Source organism: Camelina sativa, chromosome 11 (assembly GCF_030686135.1).
Source record: "Camelina sativa cultivar CO46 ecotype springtype chromosome 11, ASM3068613v1".
Taxonomy (NCBI): Eukaryota; Viridiplantae; Streptophyta; class Magnoliopsida; order Brassicales; family Brassicaceae; genus Camelina; species Camelina sativa.
Window position 1 is genome coordinate 34,916,242 of NC_141890.1, and position 24,682 is coordinate 34,940,923.

The 24,682-nt window shown below is 38.1% G+C and overlaps 4 protein-coding genes and 1 pseudogene across 7 annotated transcripts; 1 reads left to right on the top strand and 4 right to left on the bottom strand.

Moving 5' to 3' along the window:
- Positions 1-1,041: 1,041 nt before the first annotated feature.
- On the bottom strand, positions 1,042-2,845 carry LOC104724965 (uncharacterized). 3 transcript variants are annotated; one of them, XM_010443543.2, is made up of 3 exons: positions 2,708-2,845; positions 2,416-2,515; positions 1,042-2,339 (listed from the first exon to the last, which is right to left on the bottom strand). In XM_010443543.2, exons 2-3 carry the CDS (start codon positions 2,421-2,423, stop codon positions 1,256-1,258), a joined length of 1,092 nt encoding a protein of 363 aa, XP_010441845.2. In that variant the 5' UTR covers positions 2,424-2,515; positions 2,708-2,845; the 3' UTR covers positions 1,042-1,255. The 3 variants fall into 3 exon arrangements, with proteins under 3 accessions (XP_010441845.2, XP_010441844.2, XP_087330740.1); XM_010443542.3 differs by having other exon boundaries at positions 2,410-2,515; XM_087474614.1 differs by lacking the exon at positions 2,708-2,845 and having other exon boundaries at positions 1,042-2,313; positions 2,410-2,530.
- On the bottom strand, positions 2,754-5,396 carry LOC104724964 (ycf3-interacting protein 1, chloroplastic). The gene is made up of 6 exons (XM_010443540.3): positions 4,787-5,396; positions 4,648-4,692; positions 4,438-4,551; positions 3,755-3,835; positions 3,105-3,272; positions 2,754-2,933 (listed from the first exon to the last, which is right to left on the bottom strand). Exons 1-6 carry the CDS (start codon positions 5,156-5,158, stop codon positions 2,844-2,846), a joined length of 870 nt encoding a protein of 289 aa, XP_010441842.2. The 5' UTR covers positions 5,159-5,396; the 3' UTR covers positions 2,754-2,843.
- A 155-nt stretch (positions 5,397-5,551) lies between these two features.
- Positions 5,552-7,796, bottom strand: LOC104724966 (beta-glucosidase 13). Its single transcript, XM_087471689.1, has one exon. The coding sequence runs from the start codon at positions 7,226-7,228 to the stop codon at positions 5,705-5,707; it is 1,524 nt and encodes a 507-aa protein (XP_087327815.1). The 5' UTR covers positions 7,229-7,796; the 3' UTR covers positions 5,552-5,704.
- Positions 7,797-8,132: 336 nt separating this feature from the next.
- On the top strand, positions 8,133-12,831 carry LOC104724967 (DNA replication licensing factor MCM6). The gene is made up of 18 exons (XM_087474615.1): positions 8,133-8,588; positions 8,689-8,841; positions 8,947-9,072; positions 9,196-9,358; positions 9,457-9,650; positions 9,747-9,942; positions 10,025-10,102; positions 10,235-10,464; positions 10,553-10,667; positions 10,816-10,890; positions 10,981-11,121; positions 11,238-11,441; positions 11,536-11,697; positions 11,790-11,845; positions 11,931-12,073; positions 12,150-12,260; positions 12,360-12,490; positions 12,580-12,831. Exons 1-18 carry the CDS (start codon positions 8,512-8,514, stop codon positions 12,715-12,717), a joined length of 2,493 nt encoding a protein of 830 aa, XP_087330741.1. The 5' UTR covers positions 8,133-8,511; the 3' UTR covers positions 12,718-12,831.
- A 792-nt stretch (positions 12,832-13,623) lies between these two features.
- Positions 13,624-17,786, bottom strand: LOC104728597 (alpha-barbatene synthase-like; annotated as a pseudogene). The gene is made up of 7 exons (XR_015572112.1): positions 17,691-17,786; positions 17,144-17,417; positions 16,668-17,049; positions 16,353-16,574; positions 16,115-16,253; positions 15,788-16,004; positions 13,624-15,429 (listed from the first exon to the last, which is right to left on the bottom strand). The product of XR_015572112.1 is annotated as an alpha-barbatene synthase-like (transcript).
- Positions 17,787-24,682: the final 6,896 nt, after the last annotated feature.

Consider the following 24,682-nt stretch of genomic DNA (forward strand, 5'->3'; position numbering starts at 1 on the left):
CCGATGAAAATTGAAAACATGAGTGTAGAAGATAGACCCCACGAAGAGGGACCTTCCAAGTTTCGTGGTTGTTAATTGTCGCAAAGGCTGGAAAGTGGAAAGTCTCATTGGTGCCCAAATGCTCAACAAATTATTCCCAATCAACTAAAATTTCCTAATAACGACAACAATAATTCATTTAATCATTTTCCATTTTTAATAATTCATACAAATAATAAATTGTAGTAAACAAAATGAGAGAATGCACACCGACGGTTCAGCATTTAATTTTATGCAAACAAGGTACGTAAAAACAAAAAACTATAGCACCATTCACGAACCCTACAATTCATACAAAATTTAGTAATTTTGATTTTGTATTGTAAGGTTAATGGAAATTTGCCGGGAAGGGTTTTGTAAATTGTAATGAACGGACTTAAACCATTTATAATGTTTTCGAAGTTGTCGGGTACAACATTTTAATACAAGTAGTCGAAAACAACATGATCGTGTGGCAGCTGTGATATTCTCTGCAAATCTACAGTTTCTATTTATAATCCACTAATCCTATAATATTCGTCGTCCACCTAACCTAATAAGAAAGCAACCACGTACGTGATTTAGACAAAAAGACAATTATATTTGTATTAATATATGTACTTCTAACTTGTCCAACTCTAATTTATTATGGAATTTGGACTAGTTTAGAACTGGTTTCTACAAGATGGATACAGCGCTGCAAGGTAGGACCAAACTGGGTTGGCCAAAACATGTGTCGCCAGATTCTAGCCCAGACCTAATGGATTTTAAACTTATTTTGAAACTCATCTTTATAAGTCCGGTCCTGGCTAAGATCTAATCTAATAGTACTACTTTTGCATTTGCGTTTAGGTTACTAAACTTACTACTATTACCGGTGAGGCAAAACATAATTTTAGGAATATTGAACCAATACTCTTTTTTTGGTTAGTTTTGAGTCTTTTGACAACCTAAATTACCAATTAATAGATTTTTTTTTTAGTTTACCTCTAGAACGCTTTTTTTGTAAAATGTAGACGCAAATGGTATTAAAACTTTTCATTTGTTTTTGACGTTTAGTTTTTACAAATAACAAAGAAGTTTTACAATAACCAATACTAAATCAAACTAGAAAAGTCTACAAAATAGATTCATGTATTGAGTTTTGGGAATTCATTACCAAATGAAAATGTTTGACATGACTTTGGTATATTACATTTTATATTTATATATTCGTAGTTAAAGACTCCATCATCAGTCAAACGGCTTGAGCTTCCAAGAAAGCATTGAAATTCTTGGAGGCTTCTAACAACCGTGGAGAGATCGCCGGAGACGTCGGGTATGAAACCGGCGATGACGTGGAGAATCGAACCTGACGCAGTGAAGAAGACTCCATCGATTTTCTGTTTTTCGAACCAGACACCTTTAAAACACCTTTGATCTCTTTCTCAACAGGTTCCTTGTCAAACACGAAAGCCGCTGAAACTGGATCGTCATGGTCGTTATCGCCAGAACCACTTTTGATTAGCTCGGACGGTAAGTCGTAGAAGTGATTTCCTCCTTCTTCTCCGCCGGATTCCGAAGTATACGATCCGCAATCGAATTTCTCCATTGAAGCTCGAGCTGAGATCACTGTGGTAGTGGTTGTGGATTCTCTGACGGAGACGGTTCTTGAAACGGTAATGGTCGATGACGATGACATCGTCGTTGTGGTAGTTCGAGTGAAGGAAGAAGAATCATCTTTCCGTGATGATCTGATCGGTTTTCCTTTACCAAAACCGGGGAGGTATAAACACAGAGCGTTGCATTTGAATCCGTCTTCTAATGTATTATTATTGCTGATGCTCTTGTTCGATTCGGTTTTAATGAAGAACGAGTTCCTCTTAAGGGAGAGTCTCTTGCTATTAGACCCACAAGATTTGCTTCTCTTGTATGCCGCAGAAGATGAGTCCTGTTCCTTGTTTTTGAGCGACCGCATCAGACCTGAACGTTGTCTAGGAGAAGCAGCGGTTGAGTTTGGGAGGCTACGGCTCAGAAACTTAGTCCGAACTGGCTGCAACGGAAGAGGCATTGGGGAATCTAAATCTCTAGGAGGTGACATCGCCGGTAACAGAATCATATCGAAGCTATCGTTCCTTCTCATCGAACCCGACATAGACAACGACCTGATTGATTTCGGGTCCATCGATATCTCTCTCTCGGATTGCAACATACTCGTTTGCTTGACCAGAATCTTCTTCTTCGAATCGATTCTGCTTAGAACTTGCCAATCCTCACGAGAACTTTCGTCTCTGAAGCTAACCGTTGGCATTAGAACTGCAGCCACCATTTTATTTTCCAACCTGAATTGTCAATTAGTAAGAAGAGAAAATGACAAATGGCTAAGTATTAAGGCTAAGAGGTGATGGATACTTATACAGAGTCATGAGTCATAGAGAGTAAGCATGGACTGCACGTCTGGTGGCTTATAGTGGCTACACTGAGTCATGATTTGCACGTCCAGCTTCTTTTCCGTGTCCTGCGTATTAGTCTCGGCCAAAGGTTATTAACTTTATAACTATAAACATAAACAAATAATATAAGGTTTAAAATTATTTAACATCGTTGACATGAGACTATGCCCAAGATTGAGACAATATCAGATCATGATAGATATGCTCGCACGAACCACACTTATTATAATATTACCAAAGGATTTGGAGTACTTTACCTTAAGTTTGTGTAGACCACAAGCCGACGAATAAGGAAGAAGATGCTTTAAAAAATTTAAATTTATTTCATGATTAAGTTGCAAATGCAATACATCAATGATGGTGGTGGTGTGCAAAAACTAAATGGATCTGACTCTACTGAAGGGAATTGTAAAACAAGATTAATACAACTGAGACACCGATGATAACTGGTAAAGCCGATACAAAGTACAACGCTCCATAACCCTGCAACAGATTAAGAAGGCAGGAAAAATATCAATCAGATCCCAAGTTACAACAAAAAATGTCATTGTCAACAACTGAACGCTGGCAATGTTATGAAAGACAGAAAGAGTAATGATTTCTAGGTAGAATCAGTAGTCTGTGAAAGCGTTTGAGAGAGATTTGGGAACAAACCGCGACTTTGGTTACTACTCCTTGTTCATCATTGACATCGGCGTCTTCAATTGCAGCAGCTGAATCCCATTCTATGTTAAGTCTCTTGGCTGCTTCTTTTGGATCTATCCCGGTGTCTGTGGATTTAGCATACATTGATTTTCCTCGCTGCTTCTTTGACACCTCAACCTTTTACGATAGAGAAGATAAAGCCTTAAAACAGAGTTCTGCTAAGCTAATTAACTAAATGTATATTAGCAGCCACCGAGTTACACAAAGAAAAAGGGATCTCTTCAATCATATTTACACACCGATAAAGGAATCACCACAATCAATTAAAATGAAGATATGAAAGGACTTGTACCAACAGCACACTGCCACTTGGGACAAAATATCCATTTCATTAGGCTTTCTATGTTTTTTAGCAGAAACTTTCATGCCTAGTTCAACTGGATGTCTTCTAATTCTGATTTTCTTGAGGAAGAGATACTGATAAACACATGTGTATGATTTCAATGGATGCATCACGAAATTTGGGACATGTGAAAGTTTATAGGCTTATAGGATTGGTTTCATCATGGATTTAAATTGCCTAAGGCGAAAAGGTACCAAATTATCTACCAATCTCACCTATAACGAGAAAAAATGGTGGGGGTACTGATAAGAGGTACCTCTAAATTTGGCCAACGCATCATTTCCTCATGAAGCATCCGGAGAGTGGCACGATCTTTAGGGATTTTTCCATCATTTACCTGTGAGAACACAGCGATACATTTTAGAGATCTTCATACTAATGTCAAAAGAAACTACTTCCAACACCAAATTGCCACAAGATCAACCCTTGTGATTACACAAAGCAAACTGCGTAACTTGGTGTTGTGAAGTAACACCTCGACATCACGATGGGTAGTAGGAATTCTATCACAAGCACATATATGCCTTGGGACAGTTTTTTATCGAAGCTCAGATCTTAGAAAGCCAGCACAATGTTCCACTAAAACCAGAAATGTAACAGATTAAGCATGAATGCAACTCAAGAAAAGTTGGTTGAGCAGAAATTGCAAGTAACTGCTGTATTTAGCTATACATCAGCCTTGATGTACAACAAGTTGATGTACAAGAAGAAGAAGAAGAAGAACAACAAAACAACCACACTACACACAGACCAACCAACTGATTCACAATAGCATTCTATGAACACTCCGAGAACTGTACCATATATGTATTCCCTTGTCTTACAATTATCTTAAGATACATGTACGAGGGCCGATTCTATTTCACTAATTGTAAGGCAGTTTCAAGAATTATGAGGCAATGATATCAAAAGTGCATTGTCAGAAAACAACAAAGTAACCTGCTCCAAGGCTTCAGCCAAGTCATCCCTACTTGGGGTCTCCGAATCTTCAATTCCAAGCAGCCTCCTTCTTTCCACTTCCCTTGGATCCTCAATCATGATTGTCAACTTAACCTAATGTTTGCAACAAAAATCCAAAGCTCTGACTCAATATCTCATCCTAAACCAATCCTAAAAAACCAATACATAGCCATGAAAATGCAGCTTTACCTCACTGAAGATCATATCTCTATTCCTCCTGAGAAGCTCCAACACCTAATCAAACACACACACACAAAATTCTGATTTCAACAATCTACAAATTTTCACACACACAGCTAAATCTGCAAAACCAAAAATTCTCACAAACCCGTTTGATCTCGTTAACGTATTTGAGATCTTCAGGATCGACTTCGTCTCCTTCTTCGTATACATCTTCATCATCTTCATCATCTCTGTCTTGTTTCTCCTTCTCTTCCTGCTCCAACGTTAACGGAACCGGAATACGAATCTCCGTAACATCTCCTTTCTCCTGCTTCGCTATCAAACTACCGAATCTCCTCCGATTCTTCTTACTCCGCCTCACCCAACGATCATCAGAAATACCACTAAACTTGCAAATAACAACCGGAGACGGCGACGGAGACGAACAAACACCGTAACTCCGTTGGCCGTCACCGCCGGAAGAAGAATAACTCGAAACACAGTACTGTAACGGCAACTGAAACATCTGCGTCACCATTTCTTCCAACCAAACACAAAAAGAAAAAGTAAAAGACGATTTCACAGATTCTGCATCTCTGAAGATATCAAGAGGAAGAAGACGATTCAAATCACCCAAATGTTCAAACTCAATTTGTCAATTAAAATTGAAAAAAAATGAATTCGTATAAAGATTGTGAGGATAATACGAGTGGCTGATATATGTAGATTGCCTCGAAACGCTTTACTACTTTAGATAATATTATTTGTTTCAACTCAAAAAAAAAATAAAATAAATGATAATACAATAATAACATTTTTAATTGCAAAAATCATCATTAATATCAAAAATTTGGTTGCCAAATGAAATCAGAGTAATATTAATTAACTTGTAAAAAAAAAACTCATTCTAATAATTTGAAAATGTTTAAAATAAACGAAAAAAAGGTTTCATTTATTTTAATGCTCTGAAACTAGGATGCTGGTATTATATGTAACATATTAAACCATACTTATTAATCAACAATAATTGTTTTTAAATAAACCGCACATTGCGTAAATATTATTAAACGTAATTACTTAATCATCAATTCTTTTTCTTCTTATTCAGCAACCTTTTAAACCATTTTGCCGATTTCTTGAGATATCTCTTACGTCCATGGTCGAAATCAACGTAAACCAGTCCAAACCGGACCGTGTATCCCGTTGCCCATTCATAGTTATCCAACAACGACCATGCGAAAAATCCCTTCACGTTGGCTCCAATCGAGATTGCATCTTGAACCATCTTGAGATGTCTAGCGTAGTAATCAATCCTCTCACTATCTTTAAGTAAGACTTTACCGGTACTAGCTTCATCCCTCCCGTTCTCGGTTATGTATATAACCGGGTCCTTAAACTTGTATTTTGCATAGAGGAGGAGATCACGAATCCCCTTTGGATATATCAGTAACCAATCCGACGCAGCTTTTGGACCTATTGGAACTCCTTCTCTTTCACCTGTGATGCTGGCACAAGGATCAGTGAATAGTGTAACGTTTTCGTTAGAGCAAGGAACATCTTTTGCGTAAGAAGATGAGTAGTAATTGACCCCAATGAAATCGTATGATCCTTTGAGCATCTTAGATTGTTTTGTAGTAAATGTAGGTAAGCGACCGTCTTTTACGTTGTTGATCATATCAACCGGGTATTTACCGGTCACAAGTGGCTCCATGAAATAGTCGAATGTGAATGCCATGGCTCGTGCCGCGGCTAACCTGTCCTCGGCTGACTCTGTATTATAAGGTAAGTTCCAACCCGCGTTTAAGGCGATACCGACTTGACCTTTTTGAGATGTCTTGTATTTTTTTCTGTATACTTTGACTGCTTCTCCGTGAGCTAGGATGAGGTTGTGACCAACGATGTAAGGCTCGGTAGCTCCGTTTCCGGCGGTGCAGTTAGGGTTTGTGAATTTTGAGCATCTTCCTGGAGCCATCACACCTGCAACGTATCCTTGTTGCACCACTGTCAATGGTTCGTTTAATGTCATCCAATGCTTCACTCGATCTCCAAAACTCTTGAAGCAAATATCCGCGTAATCACGGAAATCATTCACAATCTCCGAGCCGCGGAATCCTCCGTAAGCATCTTCAAGGGCTTGTGGTGTGTCCCAGTGGAAAAGAGTGACGAAAGGCTTGATTCCTTTGGACAAAAGCTCATTGATCAAGTTGTTGTAATAATCAATACCGGCTTGGTTGATTCCTCCTTTTAGATTCCCACGTGGCAAGATCCTCGACCATGAGATGGAGAATCTATAAGCATTGAAGCCAATCTGATGTAGTAAACCTACATCTTCTTTGTAGAGATGGTAAGAATCATCAGCAACAGATCCATTGCTACCATCTATAATCTTCTCTGGATATTTTTCGGAGAATGTATCCCAAATACTTGGTCCTCTACCGTCTTCGTGAGCACCTCCTTCGACTTGGTAAGCGGACGTTGCAGCTCCAAAAACGAAATCTTTTGGAAAATCACTTCTTCTTAGTTTAGGCGTTGAAGAATGTTTCTTGGCAACAACTTCGTTAGAAGCCAAGACAATGAACACTAGTAAACAAAGATATTTAGCTCTCATTATAGAATATTAAGTTGTTTTAAGAACTCTAGATTGATAAAGAATAGCTGTCTTTATTAATGCTTAAGAAAATAACTCTCAAAACCTAATTAAGCTCTCTCAAATATGCCACACCTTGGCTTCTCCTTATATATGCATAGACCTAAACAAATTTCCTTTTCTCTTTAGGACAACTTCCTATTCTCTCAATTTCCTCTTTTCATTATATTTAGATAACTACTAAATATAATCCCTAATCCTTATCTCTTTAGGATATCTTCAAGCTTTGTTTAAGCTAAGTCAACAATAATCTATTTTTTATTGATTAATAAATCTTGTTTCTGTTATATGAAGATTGAACTCAGATTTATATAGGCAAGAGAATTGGTAACAGATTTTGTTACGTTAATCTATAAATAGAGAGAAATATACGATAAGAGATAGTATACCAAATCTTGTAAGGTTTTACTTGTTCATAATTTAGTAAACAGAACATTCAAAATGATCTTATCTAGTTTTCTTTCTAATGATGATGTAAAAAATAGCTAAACATTCGTCAATGTTTGTTTGTTTGTTTTTTCTTAACAACCAAAGTTTACTTTTGTAATACTTTCCATGAATTTATTTTGTAAAAAAAGTGTCTAAAATCATGAACCAATAATATAATAATTGAATTCATTAACAATCCTAGATTCTTTTGTTTTAATTGAATAAAACAAAACTTTTAATAGCTTTATAAAAGTTTGAATCCAATAAAACAAATTTGTTAATGGGGTTATTGGATCCTTAATTTTAATGGATTTAGAAATCCAAGTTAAATCATGTGTTATTCAATCATTCATTTTAAAATCTTTATTAAAATTATGTATTATTAGATCTATGAATTCTAAGATTTTAAATGATTTTTTACAAATCACAAACTAATAACACTAAACTTTAACAAAGTTTAACAAAATCTTGATCTAATAGCAACAGATTCTACATAACATTTAAAATCTTTAAAACTCTATTCAAATCTCAAACCAATATCCCCACTAAACATCAATTAATCTAAATAAACTACGATTAAAACCTCTGAAAAGGTCAATCTATTTAAGGCCCAATCTATAAGCCCAATTCACATCTCGATATGATTTTAGCGGGAAAATGTTAGACGGCGGCAGCTTAAGTTCCCGCCACAATCGACTCGCCATTTCTCTTTTGCCCATAGTGGATATACGTTTTTTGCTATCTGTTCAAACAAATTTAGGGTTTTGTTTTTGGTGGTGAAGAGGGAAAAGTTCAGTGAGGGAAGAATTTGAAAAATGGAAGCTTTTGGTGGGTTTGTAATGGATGAACAAGCGATTCAAGTAGAGAACGTCTTCCTCGAGTTCCTCAAAAGGTTTGTTTTTTTCTGGGTTTGTTTTTGTTCCCAGTCAAATTCATTGGCTTTTGGTTGAAATTAGCGTTATTGATTTGGTTTCCGAAATTGGGTTTTCCAGTTTCCGATTAGATGCGAACAAGCCGGAGTTGTATTACGAAGCGGAGATTGAAGCGATTCGAGGCGGTGAATCAACAATGATGTATATTGATTTCTCACATGTTATGGGTTTTAATGATGCTCTTCAGAAAGCAATAGCTGACGAGTATTTGAGGTTTGTATAATTATGTTATCTAAAACCCTAGCTTTTTATTGAATTGGGTGTGTTAAGATTTGTTCTGGGTTTTTTTTTATTTTTGTGTGTTTGGAATTGGTTTAGGTTTGAGCCGTATTTGAGGAATGCGTGTAAGCGGTTTGTGATTGAAGTGAATCCTTCTTTCATTTCGGATGATACTCCCAATAAAGATATCAATGTTTCCTTCTACAATCTCCCTTTCACTAAAAGGTAATGCCTTTTTAGATTCTAGTTGATGATTTTGATATTAGAGTTTTTGTTGTTGTTGTTAGGATGGTTCTGGCTGAAGTTTAGTGATTGTGATGATGACTTTTGTTATCATAATCTTGGCAGGTTGAGGGAGCTAACGACTGCAGAAATTGGGAAGTTAGTGTCGGTGACTGGTGTGGTTACTAGAACAAGTGAAGTGAGACCTGAGCTGCTTTATGGGACGTTTAAGTGTTTAGATTGTGGTAGTGTTATAAAGAATGTTGAACAACAGTTTAAGTATACACAGGTAATGAATGCTTGATTTTGGTCTTAGGAAGTGTTAGCTTGTATTCATTGTTTCACGGTCTTGTTAGTTTTATAATTTGTGGCCTTGCCTTTATGCAGCCTACGATCTGTGTAAGCCCAACTTGTTTGAACAGAGCAAGATGGGCGTTGCTTAGACAAGAGAGCAAGTTTGCGGATTGGCAGAGAGTTAGAATGCAGGAGACTTCAAAAGAGATACCTGCTGGGTCCTTGCCACGGTCTTTGGATGTCATTCTGCGTCATGAGATTGTTGAACAGGCTAGAGCTGGTGACACGTAAGATTTCTCCTGCGCCAGTTCTCTAAGTTATTTCTTCTATCTTCACAAGAATCAAGATTGACATTCTTTGTACTTGTGTATGTGTCTTCACAGGGTTATTTTTACGGGAACTGTTGTTGTTATACCTGACATATCAGCACTAGCAGCACCTGGAGAGAGAGCAGAATGCCGTCGAGACTCGTCACAACAGAAAAGCTCTACTGCTGGACATGAAGGTGTTCAAGGTCTCAAGGCTCTGGGAGTTAGAGATCTTTCGTATCGGCTTGCCTTTATCGCCAACTCAGTTCAGGTTTGTCAACTTTTTAGTATCTGTCAAACCAAAACCTAAGTGAGAGGTGTTGATCAATCTCAATGTTTATTTTTTTCTCCAGATTGCTGATGGTAGTAGGAACACTGATATGAGGAACCGCCAAAATGATTCTAATGAAGATGATCAGCAGCAGTTCACGGTGAGGTTTAAAATTTATTACCGGACTTGAGACAGTTATTATTCAGCAGGGTCCTGGCTTTGCTCTTTTATCCAACCTCTTACACGCTTATGCATACAACTAATTTCATAGGTCCATATTTGAAATTTACAGGCAGATGAACTAGATGAAATTCAGCAGATGAGAAATACCCCTGATTACTTCAATAAGTTAGTTGGAAGCATGGCCCCAACCGTTTTTGGTCATCAAGACATCAAACGTGCAGTTCTGCTTATGCTTTTAGGCGGTGTGCACAAGACTACTCATGAAGGCATCAACCTTAGAGGAGACATCAATGTTTGTATAGTTGGGGACCCCAGCTGTGCTAAATCCCAATTCCTCAAGTACTGATTCTCATTGAAATTCAGAGCTGTCTTTTTTTTCTTCTTTAGACTTAAATCTCATGCCTAAGTTTTGGTTTGTTAATTGCAGGTATACCGCAGGCATAGTACCAAGATCTGTGTATACATCTGGGAAGTCCTCTTCTGCAGCTGGGTTGACTGCAACTGTTGCGAAAGAACCGGAAACTGGTGAATTTTGCATTGAGGTAAATTTTGAATTGATGGAAATTTATTACTTGCAAGGAAACTTTCTAGTAACCAAAGCTTTATAATCACTTGAAGAATGCTAGCCTTTCTACATACATTTGATTTCTGCACTCTTGTTATTATTAATGCTATCTGACTCTTTAACAGGCTGGTGCTTTAATGCTCGCTGACAATGGAATATGTTGCATTGACGAGTTTGACAAGATGGATATCAAAGATCAGGTAAGTGAGCATCATTGGTTGTTACAGGACAGAGGATTAAGTCTCCGAGACAGTGTTTGATGAAAACTATTGTTACATTTGGATGTATAGGTTGCTATTCATGAAGCGATGGAGCAGCAAACCATAAGCATTACAAAAGCTGGGATACAAGCAACCTTGAATGCTAGGACATCAATTCTTGCAGCAGCTAATCCTGTTGGTGGGCGATATGATAAATCTAAACCACTTAAGGTGAGGTCATCCCCAAAAATGAATCCAAACAGATACATATTTGTATTCCTTTCTTTGCTGAAAAAGTTTAATGGAAGCATTCATATCTAATTGGGGTTTGATCATGCTCTTTTCAGTATAACGTCAATCTTCCACCTGCCATTCTTTCGAGGTTTGATCTTGTGTACGTTATGATTGATGACCCTGATGAGGTAACGGATTACCACATTGCCCATCATATCGTGCGAGTTCACCAGAAGCATGAAGCAGCGCTTTCTCCTGAGTTCACTACCGTACAACTTAAGCGCTACATTGCATATGCCAAAACGTTAAAGCCAAAGGTTGTAGACTAGCCCAAAAAATGTTTTGATTGCAAAAGACTCTTCTGTTGGAGGTGCTAACATCTTTTCGCTATCTTCATCTGTTGTGTTGCAGCTAAGCCCAGAAGCAAGAAAGCTACTTGTCGAGTCTTATGTTGCTCTTCGTAGAGGTGATACAACTCCAGGCACAAGAGTAGCATATCGAATGACAGTTAGGCAGCTAGAGGCACTGATCAGGCTCTCAGAAGCCATTGCTAGGAGTCATTTGGAAATTCTGGTGAGATTATCCTAAACAATATTGCCATGTCTTTTTTTTATTCTACCAGTCGTTATTTTGCTTGATTTGAAAATTTGTTATATTTCTTTCAGGTTAAACCAAGTCATGTTCTACTAGCTGTCAGACTGTTGAAGACTTCAGTCATCAGGTAACTTTTAACATCTCTTTTTTTTTTCTCTTAAATTGTCTCAAAACCTTAACCGATAACAATCATATTTGTTTCTCTTATCCAGTGTTGAGTCAGGGGATATCGATCTTTCTGAGTACCAAGATGCTAATGGTGAGAACATGGACGACACAGATGACATTGAAAACCCTGATAATGGAGATGAGGATCAACAGAATGGTGCAGCTGAGCCAGCCCCTGCAACTGCTGGTACTTGCACACTGTTTATGCTCTTTTTTCTCTGACTCAGTTAAGAAGCTTAACTAACAGCATGGTTTGGCAACAGATAATGGAGCAGCAGCTCAAAAGCTGGTGATTAGCGAGGAAGAATATGATAGAATCACACAGGCCTTAGTCATTCGCCTTAGACAACATGAAGAAACTGTAAACAAAGACAGTAAGGAACATCACTCTTCAATTCTTCATACCATTAATTTCTCTCTTTAACTCTTGAAAAAGATACATTATGCGACTAGTAACTCTTTTTCTTCTTTAGGTTCGGAATTGCCTGGAATAAGACAAAAGGAACTGATTCGATGGTACATCGATCAACAAAATGAGAAAAAGAAATATAGTTCACAAGAGCAAGTAAAACTCGATATCAAGAAACTCAGAGCCATCATTGAGGTAAAATCGTAAAAAGCTTGTAAAAAATCCTAAACAATCTTATTAGTTAAAATTATGTTTCTGTCTAACACATTCTATGCATCGTACAGAGCTTGGTATGTAAAGAAGGTCATCTTATAGTGTTAGCTAATGAGCAAGAAGCCGCAGAAACAGAAGAAACAAGGAAAAAATCTTCACAAAGAGATGAGAGGATCTTGGCTGTTGCTCCAAATTATGTAGTTGAGTGATGTTAGTAAGTGTTAAGATATAAATTTGTAGTACTCTTTAAGTGAACTAATTTTATTGGAATTTTGAATTCAGCTAACTTTATCGACACTAGAGAAAAATTATATCTTCTCAAATCATAAAACTCTTATAGATGTTGGATATGATCCTTCAGATAGTCACAGTCACCTGCTCTAATTCTATATATTTGCTTCTTCTTTGGTAATTCTATGTTACTCCATCTATTGGTTAACTATCCTCTAAAGTTTAAATATTTACCTCATAATCACGTAAATTCTTCATTCTTACCTTTCTCCAAGCCCTATAATCGCACATGCATTGCTGCATACGAACCAACCATCCTCGCCAGCATCCATGTACTCATCAAGGTTACGCACGCGACCAGCTCCGGCCCATTTTAATAAGCTCAATGTTTGATCTCACTAATATCTCGAACTGCTTGATTACACAAGAATTCTAAACATATTACAATGAAGATGATCATTCTTTCTTTTGATTCATGCTCTGCCCTAAAGACATAAAAAATTCTAATGGACTAATAACTTTAACCTCAAGGTGGTGGGCTAGTGGTTCTAGCCTTGGTGGAAGAGTCACCCTCTTGGTCTAGGCCAGGAATCGATTCTTCCCAAGCGCAGTGGACTAGTATCCTTGACCGATATGGAAATGTCGTAGCTGGTACTGGTCCAAGAGATTAGAGATGCTTAAGTTGTCGGATGCGATCGTGGATTGGTATTGCCTGGTCATAAGTGATGCCGTTTGGTACATAAAGTAACGTGGGTTGATATTTGTGTCCCACATAGGTGCTTTGAACTGCCAAATGCTGAATTTTTGTTTCTTTGTTCGTCTATGCACATGTTTACTCCAATTTTTGTCATGTTTCATTAGCAAGACCCGAATTACTCCAAATATACTCAAGAATCAAGATACTTCAAATTTATGAACTATTCGTAGACTCGAAGAAGAAAACACAAAAAAGCAAAAATAAAATAAAAAATGAGTCCAACCCCATAAAAACACAACATATCATAGCCAAAATGATTCATCATTTTGAACTTAAACAAGGTTGGTTCCGGGCGGTTAAACGGAGGCAGAGGATCAGATCAACTAGCACCGACGAAAACAAGTCCCACCGCTTTGTGACTTCATCGCCGGATCCGGTTCTTTAACCGGAATTTTCGAATCCCGTCGCATAGCCTTCACCAACGGCGAATCAAACTCACCACAAAACTTTCGGAATAGATCAACCCTCCGACTCTCCGCCACCCAATGAACATCGAATCCCCGACCTAGCAAAACGACATACTCGGACCCAAGCCCTTGATCTCCGAATCCATTCAACCAGGAAAACTACCCGAGGCAAAGCAGACTTCAATCCGGTCTGGTGGATACTAAACACGGAGGCTAGAGAGAGTAGGTGGCTCAAACCATCCTCTCAACAACCATAACCCATGAAAGCCATCTAAGATCCTAAAAAGATCTACTGTTAACCACCAATACACTCACCGGAAAACCCACCTATCAGCATGTGTCTTCCGCCGCTGCCGCAGCCACTAATCCTAACGGTTGAGCCGTGAAGGACTTATCTGCATCTCCTATGGCGTTTTCATACCAGGAGGAACCAGATCTGAAGCCCTTCGACCGCTAGGAAAAAGCCACAGCCGCAACACATGCCGGAAAAAACCACACTACTCCGGCGACGGAGAAGAAAGCTTGCCTCTCTCCTGTTGCTTCTTTACTCCCAGTCCTTCATGAAGCACAGCCCAACAACCAACTCACCTGACAAACCCAGATCCCGGAGAAGAACAAGCGAACCGACTGGAGAAAGAGAGGATCTGCAACTTCGACGACAAGAACCACCGTAGACCGATCCCTGAGACTCACCGAACAGAGAGAACCCAGAACTCTAACACTCATCAGAGCCAACAACCACCGTAGAGAAACGATGCACAGCGAGACCCTCAACCCAGATCCGCCGGAGAAACTTGCTAGAGTGGTGAAATCCTCAAACACACGCTCTGGTAGAAGCTCCAACGACCACCCACGAACATCTCGCCGCTGAACGCATCAGATATGAAACGGAACCACCTACCCAGAGCCCAGAAACGGATCGGAGGACTGTTGCAACATCCAGAGAGGGGAACGCTGAGAAGAGGTCACCAAAGAGCTAAGAAAACAGGGAGGAGAGCCCTCCCCGGCGCCGTAAAGGCAACCGGAGAGGCAAACAACGGCGGAGAAAAACTTGTTTTGTTTTAGAGAGAAGGGAGAGAGAGAGGAGAGAGTAAAATCGACCTAACCTAACCTAACTTATTGATTGTTTCAAACACCCCTTATTTGACTTATGTTAATTTCATGAGATCAACACAACACACTTCAACGAAACCCAAAAGGAAGAAAATGATATTTTACCAAGTCACCAGAATCTAAGGATGTATTGGATCTATGAGCAAAGTAAATATATAATCCTTGAACTTTCCATCGCGATGGTTGAAGACATCATCTGCTGTATAGAGAACATCTAACAAGCGTCCAAAACCGACGAACTGGTCAAGAATTGGACGTGAAATGTTGGTCATTTTGATGCACTCTTCGTTTACGATCATGTTAATATTTCCAATCATTTTCTCAAATTTCATATTGGCTTCTTCTTTGGTAACTCCATGTTGCTTCATGTAATAATTGATTGCGTTTGCAGTATATCCTTTCTTCATATCGTCCTGACAAATTTGATTAAATTAGAAAATGGTGTGACATCACACAAATTTAGTTAGAGTTTTTGACTTTTTGTATCCTTCCACAAAAGGGAAAATTAAAAAAAATTAACATACGGAAAGCAATAAATTTATTTCTTTCACGTAAATTGTAAAATATTAATTCATCAAATATGTTGACAAAAAAAAAAAAAAATCAGATATATGTGGTTTCGGTTTTGAACTGGTTTTCACATTCGATCGGGGTAACAATTTTTTGATGTTGACCAGGTTTGGCAAAAAGAACGGTTCCCGGTCACATCCGGTCGATAGATTCGGTTTAAAATCATTGCCTAAGCTTTTCTAAAATAATGGTTTTGTGTACCTCATAATCGGCCATGTCATCCATGAGACGTGTCTTTGCAGCCAAAGAACGGACGAGCTTTGGTCTAGATCTTAGCAACTCAAAATCTTTCTTCTTACCAATCTCTCCAAGTCCCATAATAGAACATGCCATGGCTGCATAGGCACCAACCTCAGGTTCACCAGCCTCCATGTGCCCATTTGATAAGCTCTAGGTTTGACCTCACGGGTATCTTGAACTGCTTAGTTACACCAAAATTTTTAACATGGTAAATTATTTTTACCAGCCATGAATATGATAATCATATGGATTTGGTTATGAATACTTAGGGTTAGTATAAATAATCACCTCTTCTATCAAATTCTGCAGCATAAATGATCTTTCTTGTGACCTCAATATTTCTTCATACTCTTTAAAAACGTACATCACAAATTGGAAGGAACTCTTCATGTGACCTCGAAGATTTCCCATGTAATCTGGTTCCCATCTGCTCACATAAAAACACAAAAGTGATTATAGAGTATTATTTGTTTATTGGATTTTGTAATGAGATTGCATGAATCGTTTCAAGCAGTTATATATGTACCTTTCAAGACAATCAACCAGGCTTGTAACTTCAGGAATTGAACCATGGATATCGCAAGCGTCATCTAAAAAAGTGACTAGTAAGTATAACTTAGCTGACATAATTCTGCCAAGTGAAACCTGCGGCTCAAAGTTGATCACCAGTGCCGAGAACCAACTCTCGACAGTTCTTTCTTTGCTGTTACGTGGGAGGTTTAACGTATGGTTTAGTTCCCTCCACCACCTACGAAAATATACAAAATATTATATATACAACGTATGGTTTAGTTCCCTAGCTAGCTCTTTTAGAAGAAAACTAGATAATTAATCCACATACATGGTGATAGTTTTTAATTCTTGGAAATAATGAAGCTGGAAGAACTTGAAATTGAGCTTGGCTAGCTTGAGCAGTGTTTCATCACGGTCCTCTTCTTGTTCATAGAATGAAATATACTCTCTTGCAACTAGGGCTTGGCTGTTCCGGTGTTGAGGTATGTGAAGGGCCTTTTGTATAAGCTTTAACATATTTGGTGGGCTCGCTCTGTGACGTGTAGCTAGTGGCTCCAAGTGGTCTAGTGTGAAGCTCGATGCTTCATCCAATATATGATCCGTCGTTGTCCTAAAGTGCACAGCTTCGTAGAAGCTTAACATACCCTTAACATCTTTAGTTAAACTTTCCTTGAACTTGCCGTTTTTTCCTTTGAATCTGTTGAAGACATCTATATAAAAATAAATCATCTGTTATTTTTAATGGATTATATATTCATCTAAATAAAAATGTACATGACATGCATGTTTTTAAAAAATCCGCACCGGACAACATATTGTAACCGCATGTTCTCAAAACTCGAAACATGGTTGAGATTGTATACAAATCATTTTCATCAGCGATCAAATCTTCTATATTTTCAAAAGCATGTTTCAAGGTCTCTTCGATCTCGTTCTCAAAATGATAAGAGAGACCAAGGCTGATCAGCAAATGAATCGAAAGTATCTTCCTCTTTATTGCATCGGAAGACAAACTAAATATGTCTTCTCTCACTTTAGGTTTGAGTTCCTCAATGTCTTTAGCAAGGACATCAAAATCCTGAAAGTAGACATACATACATGTCAAAGATGCTTCAGCGGGATCATGTTAAAATATATATTAATGAAGACAAGTAACTTAAGCTTTAATAAACAAAAAGAAATTTAGAAATTTCATGAGAGGCAAGTACCATTTCTTTGACACATCACACATATCAGGTAATAATGTAATAAACATGCAACACAAATCACTAGTCTTTTTATATCATGGTTCTGGACATATATATACATTCGACTGTTATATATATAGTTGTTAATGGATATATAGACTCACCGAGTCAGTGAAGGGAACACTGAGGAAGTGATCACCCCATTGAGAAGGTGGCAATTTAAAAAAATTGAAGCATATATCCTGATTTCGTGTTTCCATAGTCATGAAATGAGAGAGAGAAAGAGAGAAAGAGAGAGTGGTGGTGGATTATTTGCACCGGGGTAGACCTATATATAGGAAAAATTGAGAGTTGATGGTCATATATATATCGTTATGCCTTGTACATGTTGCTGATAATAAACACATGTATATGTTTATCCTAATTATATATATGATTTACATTTATGCATATGCATGTTGATCTAAAACCATATATATGTATATTTAAAAGATGTCACCCAAATTGGAAAAAAGAATCGTAATTCGTAAACTGGTCGTTTTTTTTTTTATTAACGCGTCTTATAATAGTACGTATCATAACCAAATAGTATATGTTTTGTTGTATGTCTTCACTCTTGACTAACTCATAATACATCTTCTCTATAATAAATTGTGTTGGTTGGGGTTGGGGACTTCGTTTTATGTTTGAATTAGAAACTTGAATAGTTCTTTTTTTTATTTTGATTGAGTTTGGTAAAAAAAAAAAAAAAGTTTGATTTATATTTTATGACGCGAGACCTCACCTTCGCAATAAAACATGGCGAGATTTACTCAGGTGTCATACATTTTAGGTAATATATCATAATCATACATTTTTTTTTTATTATTAGGATATTTCGGGTATTGTCAATATACCCAGCGTGCCTTTGTTTTATGTTACACAAAAAACGTAATTACAAAAATACCATTGCCACGTCAGACGCCACGTCAGAAATCGCTGACATATATTAAATAACTCAGCCGTAATGCGTTACAGAGGTAATGACGGCTGAGTTACAGTATGTTGCGACTGATTTATGGAAAAACATTTTATGAGTGAACGACTGACTTAGAGCATAACCCAGTCAAGCGTTACGACTGACTTAATGATTTCTGGCTCAGCTGCCCTTACGACTGAGTTATGATCCGATGGTTGAACTGTCAAAATTTTGGCTGAGTTATCACTACGACACGTCTGAATTAACATTATGAATCTGGCTGAGTATGAACAATGGCTGGCTTATGAGTTATGAAAGAATTACTTAGATGCTATAGAAAGTTGGTTTATTCCTGACATGTATATATTTTTAAAAAATTGCTGAGATATTTTGTGCCCTGGATGTAATTACAATTAACAACGGCATAACACACGTTGTTTAAAACCGTCTTCTTATAAGTCAGCCGTTGTTCATAACTCAGCCAAAACAATGGCTGAGTAATTTCGGTTTTAAAAAAAAAAGATTAAAGGAAAACAGAATATTGTTGTAAAGATATTTTAGGATTTTTTGGTTTTAGTTATCATTTTTTTGTGCAATTTTTTTAGGATCAATATTGTAAATAAGTTTTTGAATAAGTAAAATTAAAAGGGTGAATCCAAAATGTACTTCAAAAATGTATATATAGATGGGAGATGGAATGAGTGTGGATCCTCGTAGATTTATGGCTAAATAAATCTCTACAAAACTAATTACTTAACGTGAAAACATTAAGATATGAAATATTTCTCACTATTAGATTTTTGTAAACAATTAATATATTTTTATTAAAAAAAATCTAGAAAATACCCCTATAAATGTTGTTTTCGTTATTGTCATAAAAAAATAATTAGTTACCATATTTATCAGATTTTAATTACTTCTGATTTTAATGTATTTTTGGTAATCAATATCGGTAAATCAATGTTAATATTTTAGTTTTAATTTTATTAACTAAAAATTAAGTTAAATGTCAATAATTATTTTCAAACTGCAAGCCTTTTTTTTTTTTTTTTTTGACCTCAAAAATCTTCTTTGTGAAAATGTTAATATAGATTTGAATTGTCCAGATCTTTACAAATAAAGAAATTGACAGTCTTTAACATTTACGGCTCTTTTAGTGATTTTTTGGTTTTATCATTTTGATTTACCGGTTAGGCAGTCCTGGATTCTCGATCGCTCTCTACCACGATTCTTCACATTAGTTTTCCTTGTCTAACCAAAGTGATGTGCTTAGAGAAATAGAGAAAATACATTTTGTAAGGAGTTCGTGACTGTACTATATAAATGTTCGGTGGTATACCTATTTTGAAAGAACCTCTTGAAAAAATACTTGTCTTGTTTCTTCATCTTTTTAGGTTATTAACTTAAGAAGTCCTACAAATCAAAGCTCCATTGATGGGCTTAGACCCAAGTACTAAAGATTGTTGTTTTTCTTTTTATGAAGACTCCGTGATTGTACTAGATGTTACGTAGCTATGTTAATCTCTGAAGCCGTCCTATTTTTATTATTTTTTCTTTCTTTCAAATGAGTGGAATCAAAAGGCAGTTCAAGAGAACCATATACATAGAATAGACGTGTATGTTTTTTTGTGTGTGGGGCAATTATAATCCTTGTATTCTAGTTGAACTGATTTGCTTTGTAACCATTTAATATAAAAGTAAAAGTTTATATTTGGTATATATGTTAGGTTTTATACCATTTTCCGTTTTAGAGAGACGGTTGCATAGATACACAGGTAGCAGAGAAGAGCGAAAATCTACAAAACAAAAAAAACACACATGACACAACCAACAAGATGCAAGAACCAACTATTGGAGGATTAATCAATCCTGTGTAAAGAGGTGAAAACTGATGATTCTTATTCAACAATGAGTTCACATATTTATACAAGAGGTTGTTAAGATTGTTATGATCGTAATCTAGAGATACTTGGAGATTACAAAATCTATACAAGATAAGCACAACTATAGATAAAGACTATCTATACTAATACGCCCCCTCAAGATGGACGCCGGTGACAGAGTCCAATTTTGGCCGAGAGATCAAGAAAACGAGCACGCGGAAGTGGCTTCGTTAACGCGTCAGCAAGCTGGTCCGCAGAGCAAATATGAGCAACACGAAGCTGTTTACCATGTACTTGTTCACAAAAAGTGATAATCCAGTGCAAGGTGCTTCATACGAGAGTGAAACACCGGATTAGTAGGGAGGTAAGTAGCACCAATGTTGTCACAATAAAGAATAGGAACATCCATAGACTTAAGACCAAGCTCCAACATGAGAGAAGTTAGCCATTTGACTTCAGAAGCAGCTGCCGTTAGAGCCCGATACTCAGCTTCGGTGGACGAACGAGCAACACCAGTTTGTTTCTTAAATGACCACGAAATAGGCTGTTGACCCAAGTAGGTAATGTAGGCACCCATGGAAGTGTAATCATCTCGATTCCCAGCCCAATCAGTGTCGGAGTAGGCATGTAAGTTGGACGGAGACTTAGCAGAGAAAAAGTTACCCATGTTGGCAGTGACAACAAGATATTGGAGCACACGTTTCACAGCTTCCTCATGTAGTGTGCGTGGCTGATGCATGTATTGAGAGAGCCGGTTGACAGCGAAGGCAATGTCGGGCCGAGTTAAGCCGAGATACTGAAGACTCCCCACAGTCGCACGATAAGTAGAGGGATCAGCAAGAAGATCACCATAGGAAAGAGTGAGAACCTGACCAGAGGACATCGGTGTAGCAACTGGCTTAGCATCGACCATTTTTGTCTTGCGAAGAAGGTCAGTGATATACTTGGTCTGCGTGAGATGAAGCCCAACACTTGTGCGGTAAGCTTCCATTCCAAGGAAATAAGAGAGCTCACCGAGATCTTTGAGGGAGAACTTAGCAGCAAGAAGATCAGTAACGCGTGTGATAGCAGAGATGGTTGTGCCCGTGATGATGATGTCGTCAACGTATATGAGCATATAGACAAAGGAGTTACCGGAGCGCAGAACAAAGAGTGATTCATCTGCAAGAGACTTCTTGAATCCAATACTGACAAGGAAATCTTTAAGAGCATTGTACCAAGCACGTGGTGCTTGTTTGAGGCCATACACAGCCTTGTTAAGATGACACACATGGTTAGGGCGATCTTTGTCCACAAATCCCGGAGGTTAGAGCATGTAAACTTCCTCCTCAAGCGGACCTTGAAGAAAGGCATTGTTAACATCAAGCTGCTGGAGAGGCCAATCAGAAGCAACAACTGTGTCGAGAACAAGACGAATAGTAGCGTGTTTGATGACTGGACTAAAGGTCTCATGGAAATCCACACCCGGACGCTGGTGAAACCTTTAGAAACGAGACGAGATTTGTAGTTGTCCACCAAGCCATCAGGTTTGCGTTTGATCCTGTAGACCCATTTAGAACCAACAATGTTAGTAGCAAGAACTCTGTCGACAAGATCAAAGGTGTGGTTGCGGGAGAAAGCATCATATTCAGTGCTCATAGACCGCCTCCATTTTTCATCTTTTAACACTTGTGTGAGATTCTCAGGCTCCAGTTCCTGCAAAACAGTATGAAGGCCATACTTGGTGTTTGGCTTTTTGATATTGTTTTTAGAGCGTGTTACCATCAATGGAAATTACTGGAGATGTCCAGACATCAGAGAAAATAATTTCGAGGGGTCGAGTAGATGCAAGAGTAGACATAGAGAAGGGAAGCTTATGACTCTTATTAATGGAGCATGAATTGCAAACCAAAGAAGAGGATACAAAGGAAGTACTTGGTAAATGAAATTTAGCTAACATAGTATGAAGAGTTTGAGTGTTTGGAAGTCCTAATCGAGAATGCCATTCCAAAGGAGATGACTTTATTGCAGAAAAATCTGAAGCAAAAGGTTTGGAGGAAGAGAGTGGCCACTCTTACACGCCCTCATTGGCCTTGCCTTTGAGTAGTGTCGTTCCCGTGTGAAGGTCCTTCACCTGAAAATAATACGGACAGAGTTGAACCATAACGTTATTAGTTTTGCATAACTTGTTGAGATAAATTAGGTTTCGACGCATTTCAGGGACACATAAAACATTTTGGAGTTTGAGTGGTTTGAAATGAGAAAGGAGAGAAACTAAACCGGTGTGAGAGATGGGAAGGCCGGTACCATTACCAACCATCACATTGTCACTGCCATTGTAAGGTGTTTGCAGGGAAAGAGTGCTGAGATCACTAGCGATGTGATGTGAAGCAGTGCTATCAAGAAGCCAAGGAGTGACGTTAGCCTGGGAACCAGTAGTGATGTAATGAGCCTGAGCTCGCCATTGGGGAGCAGGAAGTGGCAGATGTGGAGTCTGGGAAGGAGTAGACCCGCAAAACTGGTTAAATTGGGGAGCATGGTAGGAGAACTGTTGTGATTGTTGTTGATGCTGCGGACAAAGTTTAGCGCCATGACCTTGTAAACCACAAAGCTGACACTTGCCGAGATACGGGCAAGACAGACGAAAGCCACCACGAGATGAGTGGAAGCCACCGCGAGACGAGGTGAAGCCACCACGAGGTGATTGCCGTGAAAGATGTGTCACATTAGCAATTGCAAGAACAGAGAGATTGGTGTCGCCTACAGCTTTTAATGCATTTTCTCTGTTGATGAGCTTCTCATGGAGTTCTTCAATGGAGATTGGTGTGTCACGGCCTTGAACCATCTCTACAATAGCTCTGTAGTCATCGTTGAGGCTGCTGGTGATATATTCAAGGAGATCTTCATGTGGTAACGGAGCATCAAGCAACGCTATTTGATCCGCTTTGTTAATGATACCACGCAAGTAGTCATGTACGAACTTAGTTCCTTTGGTGCTCTCCTTGAGTTGATCCCGGATTTGATGGATGCAACCACTGGAGGATTTCCCATAGGTGTTGGAGAGGATCTCCCAGATGTTGCGAGTAGTGGTGGCACGAGAAATAATGGACTGAAGAGAAGCTTGTCTTGTCATTTCCAAGCAGAAAAGTTAGGATTGATTTGATTCGCAGCAGTGGCAGAGGTGAGTGTTTCGGGTGGTGTGTTATCTTCATCGACAATAAAGCAATGAAGTTATCCGGTGTAAGTTTGGTTATGTTGCTCATGTTGAGAGAGATTAGAGTTTTGTGAGGTTCGATGACATTGAAAACAAGAGCTGATTCAGAGGAGGTAGAAGAAGTTTCAGAAGCCATGGTAAGAAAAGAGAAGATTGGAGAAAAAAAAGTTAGACAGAAGGAAAAAGAAGAAGGAGGCGTAGAAATTTAGGTTTGGATCAGTGCTCTGATACCATGTAGAGAGGTGAAAACTGATGATTCTTATTCAACAATGAGTTCACATATTTATACAAGAGGTTGTTAAGATTGTTATGATCGTAATCTAGAGATACTTGGAGATTACGAAATCTATACAAGATAAGCACAACTATAGATAAAGACTATCTATACTAATATCTTGTATGTCTAGGGATTGGATTCTTTAGTTTCCTTTCATTATTGTTGTATATTCGCGAGTATCATAGCATTTAGGTCCAGAGATACATTATTATGTATATATGTATGTGAATCATTTCTCAATGAGACACACATAATTCATCGATTTGTTTATGGTATCAAAGTCTGAAACACAAAACCTCTAAAAAAAAAAAATTCGATCATGGCTGCGACATTATGGAGACCACCAAGTGAAGACATTTCTGTGATGGGTGATGCACTGAGAGTGAACATAGCATGGCCACTTACTAAGCTGTCTAAGTGTAACAGACAGATAATGGAGGATGCAGAATCCGAGAGTGAATCGGATTTTAGTAAAGAAGAATCTAACACAGGTGGAGCATCTTTCAATGATGGAGGAACAACAGGTTCTAAAGGAGCAAGAACATCAGGTTCTAAAGAAGTAGAACCAACTCAAGAATCATCACCTAAGGTAAAACTCTATACATTAATCTGTCTTTTACATGATGTGTTGTATAGTTGTGTGATTGTGATTAATTTCTGTAATTTAATTTGTAGAGTGGTGCAAGTAACAGCTACAACAATAGCAACTTAGCTAAGAAGAAATGCTTCCTCATAGATTGCTTTGGATCGGGAGAAAGAGTTGCAGAAGGCCGAGTTATTTCAACCAATCCAAATGACACTGTCCACTGCCATCCATTGGGTCCAAATGTCAGCAAGGTTTGGGT

What these genes read in the sequence shown, in the direction of transcription:
- LOC104724967 (XM_087474615.1), top strand. Translation starts at nt 8,512, where the DNA reads ATGGAAGCTTTTGGTGGGTTTGTAATGGATGAACAAGCGATTCAAGTA. An exon ending in CTGGTGAATTTTGCATTGAG is followed by an intron (nt 10,668 to 10,815) that starts GTAAATTTTGAA and finishes ACTCTTTAACAG; the next exon opens with GCTGGTGCTTTAATGCTCGC. An exon ending in GGAGTCATTTGGAAATTCTG is followed by an intron (nt 11,698 to 11,789) that starts GTGAGATTATCC and finishes TATTTCTTTCAG; the next exon opens with GTTAAACCAAGTCATGTTCT.
- LOC104724966 (XM_087471689.1), bottom strand. Translation starts at nt 7,228, where the DNA reads ATGAGAGCTAAATATCTTTGTTTACTAGTGTTCATTGTCTTGGCTTCT.
- LOC104724964 (XM_010443540.3), bottom strand. Translation starts at nt 5,158, where the DNA reads ATGGTGACGCAGATGTTTCAGTTGCCGTTACAGTACTGTGTTTCGAGT. An exon ending in ACGTTAACGAGATCAAACGG is followed by an intron (nt 4,693 to 4,786) that starts GTTTGTGAGAAT and finishes GTGTTTGATTAG; the next exon opens with GTGTTGGAGCTTCTCAGGAG. An exon ending in TGGCTGAAGCCTTGGAGCAG is followed by an intron (nt 3,836 to 4,437) that starts GTTACTTTGTTG and finishes GTGTTCTCACAG; the next exon opens with GTAAATGATGGAAAAATCCC.